Source organism: Arvicola amphibius, chromosome X, assembly GCF_903992535.2.
Source record: "Arvicola amphibius chromosome X, mArvAmp1.2, whole genome shotgun sequence".
Lineage (NCBI taxonomy): Eukaryota > Metazoa > Chordata > Mammalia > Rodentia > Cricetidae > Arvicola > Arvicola amphibius.
The window spans coordinates 86614794-86631181 of record NC_052065.1 but is presented as its reverse complement, the minus strand read 5'-3'; the positions used below and the strand labels follow the sequence as shown (position 1 = coordinate 86631181).

The 16388-nt window shown below is 39.0% G+C and overlaps 1 protein-coding gene across 1 annotated transcript in view; it reads right to left on the bottom strand.

The window, feature by feature from the left end:
* Positions 1-1903: 1903 nt before the first annotated feature.
* The window catches only part of Cenpi (centromere protein I), a 65598-nt gene continuing 51113 nt past the window's right edge, over positions 1904-16388 (bottom strand). The window contains exons 21-22 of the mRNA XM_038317054.1: positions 2861-2902; positions 1904-2237 (exon numbers count right to left, since the gene is read on the bottom strand). Coding sequence (XP_038172982.1) covers positions 2103-2237; positions 2861-2902 — 177 coding nt within the window. The 3' untranslated portion in view covers positions 1904-2102. The remainder of the gene's footprint in view (positions 2238-2860; positions 2903-16388) is intronic.

Sequence of the window (16388 nt, the reverse complement as noted above, 5' to 3'; positions counted from 1 at the left end):
TCAACTTCATATGGAAAAGCAAAAAACCCAGGGTAGTCAAAACAATCATATACAATAAAGAAACCACAATCTCTGACTTCAAACTCTGCTACAGTTACAGTACTCAAACAGCCTGGTATTGTCATAAAAACAGACAGGAGGACCAGTGGAACCAAATCCAAGAACCCAGATATCAATCCACACACCTACAAACACCTAAGATTTTTGAAAAGAAGCAAAAATATAAGATGGAAAAAAGAAAGCATCTTCAACAAATGGTGCTGGCATAACTGGATAACAACATGTAGAAGAATGAAAATAGACCCATATTTATCACCATGAACAAAACTTAAGTCCAAATGAATCAAAGACCTCAACATAAAATCCACATTGAACCTCAGAGAAGAGAAAGTGGGAAGTAGACTTGAACACATTGGCAGAGGAGACCACTTTCTAAATATAACCCAGCAGCACAGACACTGAGAACAACAATTAATAAATGGGACTTCCTGAAACCGAGAAGTTTCCTTAAAGACAAGGACACAGTCAACAAGACAAAATGGCAGCCTACAGAATGGGAAAAGATCTTCACCACCCCACCACATCAGACAGAAGGCTGATCTCCAAAATATACAAAGAACTCAAGAAATTGGTCATCAAAACAACAAATAATTCAATAAAAAAAAATGGACTACAGACCTAAACAGAGAACTCTCAATAGAGGAATCTAAAATGGCTGAATGACACTTAAGGAAATGCTCAACCATCCTTAGTCATCAGAGAAATGCAAATCAAAACAACTCTGAGATTCCTTCTTACACGTGTAAGAATGGCCAAGGACAACTTATGCTGGAGAGGTTGAGGGGAAAAGGGAACACTCCTGCATTGCTGGTGGGAGTGCAAGCTGGTACAGCCCCTTTGGATATCAGTATGGCAATTTCTCAGAAAACTAGGAAACAACCTTCCTCTAGACCCAGCAATACCATTTTTTTGGTTATATACCCAAAGGAAGCTCATTCATACTATAAGGACATGTGCTCAACTATGTTCATAGCAACATTGTTTGTCATAGCCAGAACCTAAAAACAACCTAAATGTCCCTTGACCAAAGAATGGATAAGGAAAATGTGGTACATTTGCACAATGGAGTACTACACAGCAGAAAAAAATAATGACATCTTGAAATTTGCGGGCAAATGGATGGAGCTAGAAAACATCATATTGAGTGAGGTAACCCAGACCCAGAAAGATAATTATCATATGTACTTACTCATAAGTGGCTTTTAGACATGAAGCAAAGAAAAGCAGCCTACAATTCACAGTCCCATAGAACCTAGACAAGAGAGGACCCTAAGAGAGCTAAGAGAGACATATATGGATCTAATCTATATGGGAAGTAGAAAAATACAAGATCTTCTGGGTAAATTGGGAGCATGGGGACCATGGGAGAGGGTTGAAGGGGAGGGGATCAGAAAAAAATATATAGCTCAATAAAATTCAATTAAAAAAATTAATCCTAAAGGTAAAGCTGAAGTTAATTTATTTAGGCCTGTAAATCTGAACATATACATAAATATATACATACACATATATACTCAAATAATAAAATGGTTTCAGGAAATTAAACCAATAAAATCAGAGATTTTTTCATCCCCTACCCTTCCTTCCACATACAATACTGCCAGTGCAGGCACAGATAGTATCAGCTTCTCAGGAATGGGTTGCACCCGTGCTGCATCTTATTATAAGTAACTTGGTGCTGCTGCTGCAGCTGCTGCTGCTGGAAGTCCACATGAGGAAACCAGAAAATATCCCCAGGACTTCAGAGATTGCAGCATGTTCTGTATAAGAATGTTTGCAGAGTAACTTATATCACTTGCTCTCTTCTACTAACAGAGCAGATTAAAAATTCCCACTAGAAAGCCGAGAGGAAGAAGTTAGCTAAATAATGCTTAAAAAATTACGTCAGTCACACAAAGGTTCTCCTGAGCAGGAAAGACTCCGTACGCCTTGAGGACAGCTGCTGGCTTGTGAAATGGTATGGAACCTCACGTTGAGCTGCTGGCCTCTCTAGCAATGAGAATTTAGTTCAGCGTGTCCACTTTGCTCATGCCAACATTTGTCTAATGTTCACTCATTGTGCTTTTGTTCTGTGTTTGCGGTTCAGCACAATGGCGGATACTACTTTTTATGAAAAGTTCCAGGCCTTGAAAACCCTCTGAAAATAAATAGTCCAAATACCAGTTCCATTTCTTCCCCTGCAGGTACAAAAAAGAAAAAAATTACTTATTGAACATGAGTCCTTGTTTCCTGCCTAGTTTACAACATTCTGAAAACATACTGCAAACATCAACTTAGAAGGTTCATGATTAGAGCTAAGTCACTAAATTAAGCCAAGTGCTCTAAATATTGCTTTAATTATATTGGCAAATCATTCATCAGAGCAAGGTACTGTGAAGTGCAAAAGTGCCACCATTCTCATACTCTAGAAACTTGGTATCTAAAATAGGTAACACAAAAGCTATGTCTCACAGTCTTTGCTGTGTGCACAGGAAGATTTTCTAAGATAATGAGAACACTATAACCAGTGTTCTCACATCCGGTTTACTTTAGATACACACAACTGTATTTACTATTACATGAAACAATGAGTGATTAGAATAGCAAGAGTCACACTATGAAGAGTTATATCCTAGAGTCAACGATGGTCTGTGCCAATAAATCTGGATGAAAGTTATTTGACAGCATTATAAAAGCAAACATTTCATTTTCCCTTTTTGCAACCAGTAGAACTAAGACTAGGAAAAAAGTAATGGCATACAAAAATCTCTTGATTAAGCTACATGAAATCCATATGGGTGATGAAAGCAAATTTATTTACCCGAATAGATGTCAGGTCTATTGTCCTTTCTTCAGGGCTTTCCTTTAAAATGAACACATCAGGTTAGCAAAACCGTTAGATAATAACCATGGCTCTTCACATCCCATCCTGCTAAATTCTATTCCCATCAGCACTCTGGAGTTCCCTTTGAATAAACATTCGCTACAACCCCCTGGATTTCCTTCTCACTAAAAGCACAAATAAGGGAACAATAAAAGCATAGTGGATAAGTGAGCACCGAAGTTTACCTAACCTATGATCTCTTTTTATTTTGTACTTAACTGTTAAAAGGAGTTATGCAGGGTGTTATAAAGACTGTTCCCCTAAGACATGTGGTATTTGAATTATACCTTAAAGGACAAAGATGCACATTTTCAAAATTTTCCACTTAATCTGCCCTCTCGACCTTTCCTGGATTTCACTGGAGTCAATTGTAACAAAACCTGGCTCATCTCTGATTTGAGTAATTTCAGCCTTTTTTCCGGTTACTTTGGCTAAGGCTTTGTCAATCTTGTTTATCAGTTCAGCTTTGTTTCATTGTTTCTATGTGTTGTTCTTTTAGTATTTCATTTATTTCTGCCCCAATCTTTATTATTTCTTGCCATTTACTGTGTTTCTGGAAACTTGTGCTGCATCATTAGTTTATTTGAGACCACTGTTTTTAAAAAGGTGTGGGTTTTTGTTTTGTTGATTTTTATGTATATGGGTGTTTTGCTTGTCTGTATATAAATACACCACATGCATGCCTCTGCTCACAGGCCAGAAGAGGACAGAGTCCCCCAGAACTGCAGTTACAGATGGCTCTGAGACACCATGTGGCAGCCGGGAACAGAACCTGGGTTCTCTGCAATATCAGCAAGTGCATAACCACTGAATCATCTCTCCAGACCCTACTATGAACTTTTAAAGTAAGCACTTACAGCTATAAGCTTTCCCTCAAGAAATGCTTAGTTAGCTGTGTTCCAGAGGTTCTTGTAGGTTGTGCTATGATTTCATTTTATTCTAAGAAATTTAAAATTTCCTCCCTGATTTCCACAATACATTCAAAATTATATTTTTCAGTCTCCAAGTATCTGTATAGTTTCTCTTACTGTTGGTTTCTAGACTTATTTTAATATACTGTAAGGGATTACTTGACTTTTTGGTATTCATTATGGCTGCTTTGAGAACTGCATTTACATATGCAAAAGAATAAAATTAGATCTGTATCTCTCACCTACCTCAAAATTAAATCCAAAATGAACCAAAGACCTCATTGTTAGAACTGAAATTCTGCAATTGCTAAAGAGAAAACACTTCAAGACATAAAGATAGGCAAGACCTTTCTATAAGGGATTTTACTAGCACAGGCAATAACCCCAAGAATTGACAAATGGGATTGCATAAATTGAAAAAAAGCATTTGCACAGCAGCAGAAACTGCCAGCAATAAATGTAGGCAATCAAGAAAATGTCTGCCAGCTAAATTTCAGGTGAGTATCTAAAGGACTACAAAAATTAAATATCACAAAAACAAATTATCTAATCAACCAATAAGGTAACAAACAACAGAAAGTTGTCAAAAGAAGAAATACAAATGCTAATAACCATTTTACAAAGTGTTTGGCATCTTTTGCCATAAGAAAAATGAAAATTCAAACTGCTTTGATATTTCATCTCACCCAATCAGAATGACCAACATTAAAAAAATATGGGGCTAGAGATGGCTCGGCACTTAAGAGCGTTTGCTGCTCATGCACAGGACTCAGCAGTCACCTGGTGGCTTACAATCCTTTGTAATCCCAGTATGGCCTCTGGGGTACCTCACATGTGGTGTACATACATATATGCAGGCAAAACATCCATACAGATAAAATAAAAATAAAGCATAAACAAAAAAAGAGAAGACTACAAATGTCGGAAAGAATTTGGGAGAAGAAAAGCCCTTATCAACTGCTTATTGAAGAGTAAACAGCTGTAGCCAGTATGGAAAATTAATATGAGATACTTGAACATCCTTGTTTATTACTGCACTATTCATAATAGTCAGGAAGTAGAAACACTCTTTATATCCATCCACTGATTAATGGTTAAAGAAAATGTGGTACATTAACACAACTCAACTTATTCAGCCATAAAGAAAAATCAAATCATGACATGTGCGGAAAACAGATGGAAATCTAAATTAGCATACCAGGCATAAGAATCCAGGCTCAGAAAGACAAAATACTGTATGTCTTCTCTCCTATGTGGATCCTAGATTATGGGTATATTTGTGTGCATACGTTCCAGTGCACATGTGGAGATCAGAAGAGAACTTCTGGCAGGGTGCCTCAAGCACCTTGTTGTTGAGACAGCATCTCTACAGTGACCTGGGGTTATGGATTAGAGCAGGCTGGCCGGCCACCCAGCCCCAGTCATCCACCTGCTTCCCCAGCACTGGGATTACAAGTGTAATTGCAATTTTTAAAATGTTGGTTCTGAGGATGAAACTCAGGTTGTTCTGTTGCCCTCTAAGCACTTTACTGACTGGACCATCTGCCTAACCCCCAAATCCTAGATTTTCATTTTTGTATGTGTGTTTATGTGTGCATGAAGGTATAATAATAGAAAGGGGAGCGTGAGGAAATTGGGGTGTTAAGGAAGGAGGGAAGGAAGAAAGTAATAGAATACATGTAACGTGAAGCGGGTGGGGACTATGGGGCAGGACAGAAGAGAAGTGGAGAGACATGAGAGTTGGAAAGTGGGGGGGGTCAACAAAAAGAGTAGGAAAATGCAAAGATGAAGACTAATACATTGAATGCTAAGTTTAAAAAGAGTAAAAAAAAAAGCGCTAAAAAGAGATAAAGGAATCTGGTGAAGTAGGCAGTATGTATGGTAGATTCTATAAAACTCTAAATCTTTCCTTGGCTTTAACTATCACCATATTCTCAGACACAATACTTTTTACTATCCCTAACAGAAAACTCTGGGCTATTAAATTAGTACAGGGCAACGTCTTTGCTATCTAGTATTTGTTTTGTTTCTGGAGTACTGGGGACCAAATCCAGGGCCCTGTACATGCTATGAAGGTGCTGCACCACAGAACTACATCTTTACCTCAATGATGCCTTTTCATGCTTAGCATTTTTATTTTGGAATTCTGAATGAGTTCAGGTGTAGGCATATTTTACTATATAACATTTTTATAAACATATGTTACTAAATATCCACAAATTGGCAAAAGCATGTGTGCATGTGTGTGTGTGTGTGTGTGGCATAGTGCTGGTAACAAAGCATTTAAAAAAGCTAAAAGCTATTGATGCCAGCACCCCAATTATGTAAAGGTAATGATTACTGACCTTTCATAGCTACATATTCCATACCTATGGATAATCAGCCTAGAATCAAAACCATTTGGGGCAGATACAGAAAATTTCAAAAGTTAGAACCTGAATGTGCTCTGTGTTGCGCAGCCTGCTGAGTCCATATGAATGGAATGATTGCCGGCCTGCCCTGCTGGAGCCCTCACAGCACTCTCTGCTTTAGTGTTGTTCATCCAGCATTTGTGTAATGTTAAAATGCACAATGGCATTGTGTGTTCTGAACACATACAGACTGTTTTTCTTATCATCATTCCCTAAACCATTTAGGGTAACACCTCTTTACATAGAATTTACTCTCTACTGAATATTTAATAAGTAAGAAATATTTGGTTAAGTAATTACAATAGAAGTATAACTTAAGTACACTGCATAAGCAACTTAGAGATGACTTAAAGACATTTTCTAACTTGATGGTTCAACTTAAGGTATTTCAACTTTATCAACTCCACCTGCCTGTGCATGCTCTAACAGCAAAGAAGACTACTTCATGGTTGCTACCTGGCTGTAAATGATCACAAGCTGCATCCTGATTTCTGATATACATGGAAGTGATCAAATGTGGTTGGGAAATGATGACACACAAAGCATGCTGATTAACTCCATTTTATACTTATTTCTCTAACTTCCAACTTCCTCCTTGTGCTCTAAACCCCTATTTCAAACTGTCTTCCTAAATTTTTGGTCCTGAGTGTCTACAGTCACCTCAAAATTAAGTAGCCCAGAACACAGTCTCAACTTGTCCTCCCACATGAACAAGACATCTCCAGTTTTTTCATAAGACTTCCTCTTACTAATAAATGGAATCACATCAACCCAAACAAAAGCCCTTTTCTCATCCCTACCATCAAAGTACCATCAGCAGTCCCGCCTTCTCTACACGCATGTCAAAGTACCATCAGCAGTCCCGCCTTCTCTACACGCATGTCAAAGTACCATCAGCAGTCCCGCCTTCTCTACACGCATGTCAAAGTACCATCAGCAGTCCCGCCTTCTCTACACGCATGTCAAAGTACCATCAGCAGTCCTGCCTTCTCTACACGCATGTCAAAGTACCATCAGCAGTCCTGCCTTCTCTACACGCATGTCAAAGTACCATCAGCAGTCCTGCCTTCTCTACACACATGTCAAAGTAGCCTACACCTGTTAGTCTCTGTGGAAACGACCTGCACAAAAGTCACTCTCAGGACCTCATCTAGACTTCAACAATGTCCTGCTTTGCTGTCCCTCCTTCTACTCAGACATTCTCTTATAAACAATCCTCTATAAGGAAACCTGTCATAACCATTAAACACTGACTCAAACTATATTACAACCATGCTGGAAAATCTTCCCACTGTCTCCCATTGCACTCTGCAGCAAACCTGTATGAGAAATGTCACCTGCATCTTTTCATACTTTTGAAGGCCCTATCTTAAAAACAACAACAAAAACAGAATGTTTATTTCCTATATACACTCAAAATATATCCAAGATGGGCCGGCAAGATGGCTTAATGGGCAAAAGTGCTTTGACTTTGGTTCAATTTCTGGAGCCCACAGGGTGACAGCAGAGAACTGACTGCTCCACTCTGTCACCTGGCCTCCACAAGAATGCCATGGCATGTGTGAAACTCCCCCCACATAAAGAAAAGCAAAATGTTTAATAAAAATATTTCCGAGTGCTAAGACTTTTAATGCTGAGAATCTCATTGATTTAATACTTTCATAACTGAATACATCAAGATAAAATTTTAGAATTAAATCATACCAATGGCAAATACTAAAAAGAATAAAACAGACTTTTAAGCACTAATGCGGAACAAAATCCATGTTGGAGACAGAATGTCAAAACACTTTAAAATAGACTACAATTAGGGACCAAAACCTGTCTTGAGGAAATATCTATGCACCAAGATGTTTAAGAGCATCTCTGGTCCCAGCCACTAGATGTCAGTATGCCTACTCTCCAAATGGTGAAAACCAAAATTGCCCCCCCAAACACACTATAAACCCAGGTGAGGAGGGTCTTTGGCCTTCAACTATTGCTTACAAGTACTGAAAAGCAATGACTACCAATGATAAATTTTCAAAATATTTTTGAACTATGATCCAAATTAATACATAATAAGTAATACTCTTTAAGCAATTACTTTATGACAAACATACTGAGATTCACATCCATCATGGAATGTACTGTTTACAACATAATTAGGCAGATATCATCACTCCTATTACACAGGTAAGGGAGCTGAGTATGGTAGTACTTATTCTTAAGTCCAGAACCCAGGAGACTCATGTAGTAGGGTTAAGGATTTGAAACTAGACCGGGCTATTCAAAGAAAACCTGTCTCAAAAACAAAACAAAAAATCTAGACAAGGTAACTGATGCTCATAATCTGTTGCATAATATTATTCTAAAGTGTGTTACATTTGTTTATGCTCTGAAACAATTGTTCAACGATGTAAAGATGTGTTGCTTTTGTTTATGCTGAATTTGTTTAACTCTATGAAGCTGTGATTCTTTGCCTGTCTAAAACACCTGATGGTCTCATCAAACACTGAACGGCCAATAGTGAGGGAGGAGGAAAAATAGGTGGGGCTGGCAGGCAGAGAGGATAAATAAAAGGAGAACCCCGGAGAAAGGAAGGAAGGAAGGAAGGGGAGAATAAGGAAAGGCAGGCGCTCAGGGTCAGCCACCCAGTCAGCCGGAGAGTAAGAGAGAATGTGGGATTTACAGAAGAGAAAGGCAAATGCCCAGAGGCAGAAGGCTGATGGATTCATATAAGTTAAGAAAAGCTGGCAAGAAATAGGCCAAGCTAAGGCCGAGCATTCATAAGATCTTTATGACTCCGTGTGTGAGAACTATTGGGGAGCTGGGTGGCTGCCTCCCAAAAGAGCAAAGAGTAAATGCATCCAACTACATTTTGGTGTTTCAACATGGAGCTAGAGTAAACAAACAAATAAATAAACTTAAAAAAAACTTGTCCAAGATTGAAAGGCAAAGAATTTGAGCCATATAATGATATTCGGCATTTTAGTTTGTTTTTGTGTTTTGAAACAGGGTCTCAACATTTATTCAGGAATATCTATTATGTGAACAACAGCTGTAATCTCAGCACCTGGGAGGCAGGAGAATTCTGTTTTAAGTCCATTTGAACTACATAGGAAGTCCCCTGTCTTAAAAAACCAACTAGAAACAAAAACATTACCAAAGAATTTTTATTTAACCTCAAAATAGCAAGAATCTGAGACACTGGACCCATAACCTGCTCCTTCCTAGAGAGTATGGTTAAGGGTTAAAGGCTTCCATTTTCTAACAAAATCTCATGAAAAGCAGAACCATTTAAGCAGCAACCATTTAAGAATTCCAGAATGCTCATCTTTGTCCCAGCATGTTCATTAGCTAGACATTCCATGCCAGCTGGGGTATACCAAAGACTGGAAGCTTCTACCTTACCCCATGTCTAATACAGTGGCTCAGAGTTTTCTATGGAAGTAAGCAGTTACAGAGAGCTATGTATACCCTAGTTTTATTCACCCATAAAGAATAAAATTATACCATTTGCAAGAAAATGATTGGAATCAGATCATCGCATTCAACAGAACAAGTAAGATTCAGAAAGACTAATACACATTTGCTCTCATATGGAGAATATATATTTAAAAACTTTTATATAGCCAGTGTGATAGTGTCGACCTATAATCCCAGTACCTAGAAGTTAGGAACACAAGGATAAGGATTTTAAGATTATCCTCAGTCAGATAGCAAGTTTGAGGTCAGCCTGAGCTACAGGAGAGCTGGGGCGGGGAGGAGAAGAGAACAAGCATGAATTATACACACATGAAAGTCGAGAGATGGCTCAGCGGTTAAGAGCACTAGCTGCTCTTCCAAAGGTCCTGAGTTCAATTCACAGCAACCACGTGGTGGCTCGCAGCCACCTGTAAATAAGATCTGGTGCCCTCTTCTGGCCTGCAGGCATACATGCAGGAAGAACATTGTATAGATAATAAATAAATAAACCTTTTTTAAAAAAGAAAGTAAAAGGGGATTGTTTGGGAGGGGGAAACAAGGGGTAATGGGAGGTGGTGTCTTTATTTAAAAAGTGGCATGAGAGAGACAACATGTGATAGAGCTCAGGTGGAGAGATTTTTTTTTAATTGGGGGAAAGTAAATGGGAAAAGGGAGGGGAAAGGGGAGACCAGCCTCTGGGAACAGAAGCAGCAACAGAGAGGGAGAAGAGGAAGGGAAGGAAAAGGGGGTAGCAGAGAGATAGATAGGGAGAGAAAGCACAAAGAGGGAAGGTAGGCAGAGCCTTTTAAAAGGGAACGTAGTGAATGTGCTCTGAGTAGCTGCAGCTGAAGACATAGGCTGTCAGAAGCCCAAGGGCAGGCCAGTACAGATGCCTGAATACTAATGGGAGGCTAATATAAACAAAGTTCATGGTATACATACAGGAAAATGTCATAATGAATTCTGTAACTTTGTACACTGGATATGTACTCTAAAAATGAACTAAAATAGGGCTGGATAGTTGGCTCAGTATTTAAGAGCACTGGCCGCTCTTCCAGAGAGTCTGAGTTCAATTTCTAGCACCTACATGGTGGTTCATAAACCATCTATAACTCCAGGCCCAAGGGAGCCAATGCCATCTTTTGGCCTCCATGGCACCAGGGCATTCATGCAGTACATAGATACATATGTAAGCAAAACACCTATACTCGGGGTTGGAGAGATGGCTCAGAGGTTAAGAGCATTGCCTGCTCTTCCAAAGGTCCTGAGTTCAATTCCCAGCAACCACATGGTGGCTCACAACCATCTGTAATGAGGTCTGGTGCCCTCTTCTGGCCTGAAGGCATACACACAGACAGAATATTGTATACATAATAAATAAAAACACCTATACTCATAAAATAAAAATGATCTAAAATAAAATACAAATGAGTCAGGCATGGTGGCAGAGCTACACAGTGAGACCCTGTCTAAAAGTTAATTAACTAATTAATTAAATGACCTGCCAAGTTCACTTCAAATCTACTTGGAACAGTGTGAGAATGTTAAGTGTAATGGTGTTCTGCAAAACAAAGCTTCTCTTAGCTAAGAGCAAGAAAGTAAACCACAGGCCAGCTAGTTCCTAGAGGGAAATAGCCCAACTAAGAGCCCTCCTAGGGCAAGAATAACTCTCAAAAACTGACCTAAAATACCATCCTAGCCTAGGAGCTATAGGGATAAACAGCCTGCTAACTGGTACCATAGTGGCACAAGTGTTAAAAGAATAATCAACCATTATTTGCTTTAAGACACGCTCCACAAGACAGAACCCATGCCTGATACCATTTAACTGGGTCAAGGACTGTGTGATGGCTTCATCATGGCTGTGTGATGGCATCATCAAGGCTGTGTGATGGCATCATCAAGGCTGTGTGATGGCATCATCAAGGCTGTGTGATGGCATCATCAAGGCTGTGTGATGGCATCATCAAGGCTGTGTGATGGCATCATCAAGGCTGTGCGATGGCTTCATCAAGGCTGTGTGATGGTATCATCAAGGCTGTGTGATGGCTAACATCACAAGTTTAGACTTTCTATGCTTGAGAGACCAAAAGGCAAAGCTGCCTCTAACAAGTGGCCCCAGGCTTGTACAGGCTAAACCCTGTCAGCCCACTTCCCTTTATTCACAGATGTTGAAGGCTGTTTTTGTTTGCTTTTTTTTGGGGGGGGGTGTCCATTTATTCTTCTCTCATATATTACATCTCAATCCCAGTTTTCCCTCCCTCCCCTCTTCCCCAGATTCACTCCTCTGTTTCCCTTCAGAAAAGAGCAGGCCTCCCAGAGATGTCAACTGAACACAGCATAATAAGCTAAAAATGATTGGGCTTGTAAAATCTGCTGTTCTTGCAAGATAGTAGTCATAAGACTACTATTTCTGCTTTTATAATCAAATTTGCTTACTCTGGTCAAAAAGATGACTAGGCCAACTGCAAGACATATGTTAAAATAAGACCCTACCTACACGTAGGTGTAATACATGTAATCTTGTGGGGTTTGCCTTTATAAGTCCTGGGCTAATATGGCTAGGGGCTACATCTTGAGAGTGCTCTCTGTTTCTGTCCTGGTGCCAGGAGCATCCAACCCTAGTATTTAATAAAGCCTCTTCTTATTAAAATTTATTCATGGTCATGGCCAATCTTTAAGTGACCCCAGACCCATAAGAGCTAGAGAGGTCATATGCCCTAGGAGAGAACTTACCAAAATTATGATAAGTGGACATAGTATTAAACTGATTCCTAATGGTTTATCACTATACCCATTGATAAGTGCATCTCTCAACCTTCATCAAAGAGGTTCTTTTTTACAGTCGATGGGAGTGATTATTAACAAAGAGACTGACAACTAGTCAACATACAAAAACTAAGAGACTACAGAGTGACCAGCCACAAATGAGGTATCTGTATACAACCCCTCCTCCCAAGGCTTAGGAATAGTTGAAGAAGAGGGGGTGGACAGGCTGTAAGGCCAGAGGCAGTGGATAACTGTTTTCTGGACACAACAGGCCATCACATAGATGAACTCACAGCAGTTCGTATAGAGCAGGGAGGCGGTTATGAGGGCGCACAGCTAGCTGAAGAGCTATCAGCAGTGATAGTTTCTTCAGGGAGGCAGGACATGAGCAGCTAGGACCTACCAACCCATGGACATATGGACAGCACTAAGTAGACAGTGATTTAAAAGCTCGTGATGTTAGGACAGAAAAAGAAGTAGGAAGGAAGGTAGGGAAATAGGGGATGAGTTTGTTCAGAACAATACATTATATATGTATGAAATTATTAAATAATAAAAAAGAATATGTATGAAATAATTAAATAATAAAAAAGAATATATGCATTTCCAGATGATAATTATATTTTTTGAGGTGGTTTTTTTTTTTGAGATGGGTTCCTGTGTAGCCCTGGCTGTCCTGGAACTCGCTCTGTAAACCAGGCTGGCCTTGAACCCACAAAGATCAACCTGCTTCTGCCTCCCTAGTGCTTCCATTAAAGGTGTGTGCCACCACCTCCCGGCTATATTCTCATTTTTAAAAAAGCAGCAACATAAAACTAAATTCTTACTTGTACAGTATATTAACTAAATTATAAAAATTCATGCACAAAAGATTAATAATCTGATATATAAAATCCAAAGAACAGAATTATAAGAAATGAGTTTGCAATGAAAAAGAATTTCAGAACATATATACATACGTCCTGTATATATTTGTGCTCAACTGTGAAGTGAGTTTTCACACATCTTACTATTAGCAAATACATAATTTGGGGGGGTGGGTTGAGATAGGGTTTCTCTGTAGTTTTGGAGTCTCTCCTGGAACTAGCCTCAAACTCTGCCTCCCAAGTGCTGGGATGAAAGGCATGTGCCACCTCCGCCCGGCTGCAAGTACATATTTTTATTGTTGCTGTTTTGAGACACGGTTTTTCTATGAAGACTTGGCTGTCCTGGAACTCGCTCTGTAAACCAGGCTGGCCTTGAACTCACAGAGATCAACCTGCTTCTGTCTCCTAAATGCTTCCATTAAAGGTGTACACCATCACACCTTTTTTCCATGTACCATGCATGGAAAGAATTTGACTTGGATCAGTGTTTAATTTTGATGAGACCCATCTCAAAAGAACTTCTAAACTTCTAAATTTATTAAGTATCTCCTTTAATAATTAAGATGAAGCAAAAATCTGGCAAATTTGGAGCTGGAGAGATGGTTCAGTGATTATAAGCACTGCCTGCTATTCCAAAAGACACAGGTTCAATTCCCAGCACTGCCCACATGGCAGTTCACAACTGTCTCCAATCCCAGTCCCAAGGGATTCAATTCCCTTTGATAGCCTCTTAGGGCATCAGTCATGCATGTATATATATACATTCAGGGAAAATGCTCATATACAAAAATAAAATAAAATTTAAAAATACACTTAAAATGCACCAAATGTTGTGCAATGGGACATTATATTGATAGACTTTTCCATTAAAGACATATGACTTAATATCAGAATCATTTTTTTCAATGAGGAGAGACCCCAGTCACAAAGTCAGGAAACAAATTCATGCAGAACAGACTGGATATAGCCCAGAGTTAAAGGAAATGTTAATTTGTTTGTTTAATGAGTTATCATTTCTAAACTATATATTTACTGCTATACCTCTATTATATAAATTATTTCTGTAAATAAATCTGTTTTTAACTTAATAATTAACCTCTTCTCTTTTAGGAAACAACTTTTTAAAGAACCAATCAATGGCTTTTACAACACCCATGGTCAGTGACTTCACTACCAACTATGTAAAAAATGCCAGCTCTTCACCAAGTTTTTCAAAAGTAGGAGAGGAGAGCACATTTCCAAACTTCCTCTCTGACCTCAGTATTCCCCTGAAATCAAAACCAGACAAAGATACAAGAAAAATACCAACATATCTGAAGAATATACACGCAAAATTATATAAATTACTAAAACTAGCAACACATAGAAGGACTTGTTCTCAATGACAGAGGAATTTTTTCTGGGAATGCCAACTCACACACATCAATTAATGTAATATGCCATAAGAATACCACAGAGGAGTGGCTGCTCTGTTTACTCCACTGCTTAGCACCCAGGCTGCTCTTGCATAGGACCCAGATATGACTCCCAGTACTCACATGGTGCCTCACAACTGTCTATAACCCCAGCCTAACCCCTTTGTGGGGGGGGTCTGATACCTTCTTCCGACCTCTGTGGGCACTGCACAAATGTGGTGCATAGATATACATGCCAACAAAACACCAATACACATGAAAATAGCCAAACTTCAAAAAATACAATAGAAAACAAAAGAAACCCATATGATCATGTTTATAGATGTAGGAGAAAAAAATTACACAAAACCCAACACTTATTCATTCAACAATCTTTCCACATTCAACAAACTAGAAAGAGAAGGGAGGTCCCTGAGCCTGAAAGGGACACACAAGCAAACCCTTGGCATCCTGGTAGCAAATTAAACAGTCTAACTCTCATCAGGTAGCCACTGTTTTTCTCCCACACTGTTCCTAAAGTTCTGTGGCAATCAAATTGGGGAAGACAAAGGCATCCAGATAAGAAAAGGGAAGAAGGGTTGGAGGGAGGAAAGAAGACACAAATTTATACAGACAATCTCCTATGAACCCCATTAAAAGACATGTCCAATAAACAATCTGACCAAATCTGCAGAATATATAAAATCTATATGCATAAATCAACTTTATTTCAATTGAATTTCTATTCAGTAGTAATGAATAATCTGAAGGTAAATGCCAGTTACCATAACATCAGGAAAAATAACATATATAAACTTAGCAAAAGATGCAATCCCGCTCGGGGGACAGAGGCTGATTAGCTCAAGTTTGACAACTGTCAGTCTGTGTACACCGTGCGCTCCGAGCCACACATACAGCAAGACTGTCTCAACAGAACAAAGCCTATAGAACACTGCCGAGGAAACGAAAGGAGGTCTGAAGAAATGGAAAGGCCTACGGTGGCCTTCATACGTACATTATGGTCACAATACAACTCAAATTGATCTACAGAATCAAATTACTACCTACGCAAATCCCAGTAGGATTATTTACAGAAACTGAAAACAGCATGGCAAGGTGGTGCGTGCCTTTAAGCCCAGCACCTGGGAGGCAGGGGCAAGGGAGTTTGAAGCCAACCTGATACATGATGAGTAGTTCCAGGCTAGACTGTTTACAAAGAAAAGAATGAAAGAAAAGAAACTGACAAACTGAAATTCAAGAAACTGAAACATGTCCCTGGATTACGCAGTAAATAAACTTTGATAACAAAAATATAAATAATGTATGAAAAAAATTACAATCTGTATGGGTCCTATATAAATATTAAAAAATGTACATATATGTATATATACATTTTTTAATATTTATTTATATGTACTGACTTCACAATTAAGGAGTAGTGTATTTTTAAAAAGACACTAACAATGCGGGGCAGTGGTGGTGCACACCTTTAATCCCAGCACTCAGGAGACAGAAGCAGGCGGATCTCTGTGAGTTCAAGGCCAGCCTGGTCTACAAGAGCTAGTTCCAGGACAACTAGGGATGTTAAACAGAGAAACCCTGTCTCAAAAAAAAAAAAAAACAACAAAAAACAAACAAAAAAACCAAAACGACAACAACAACAACAA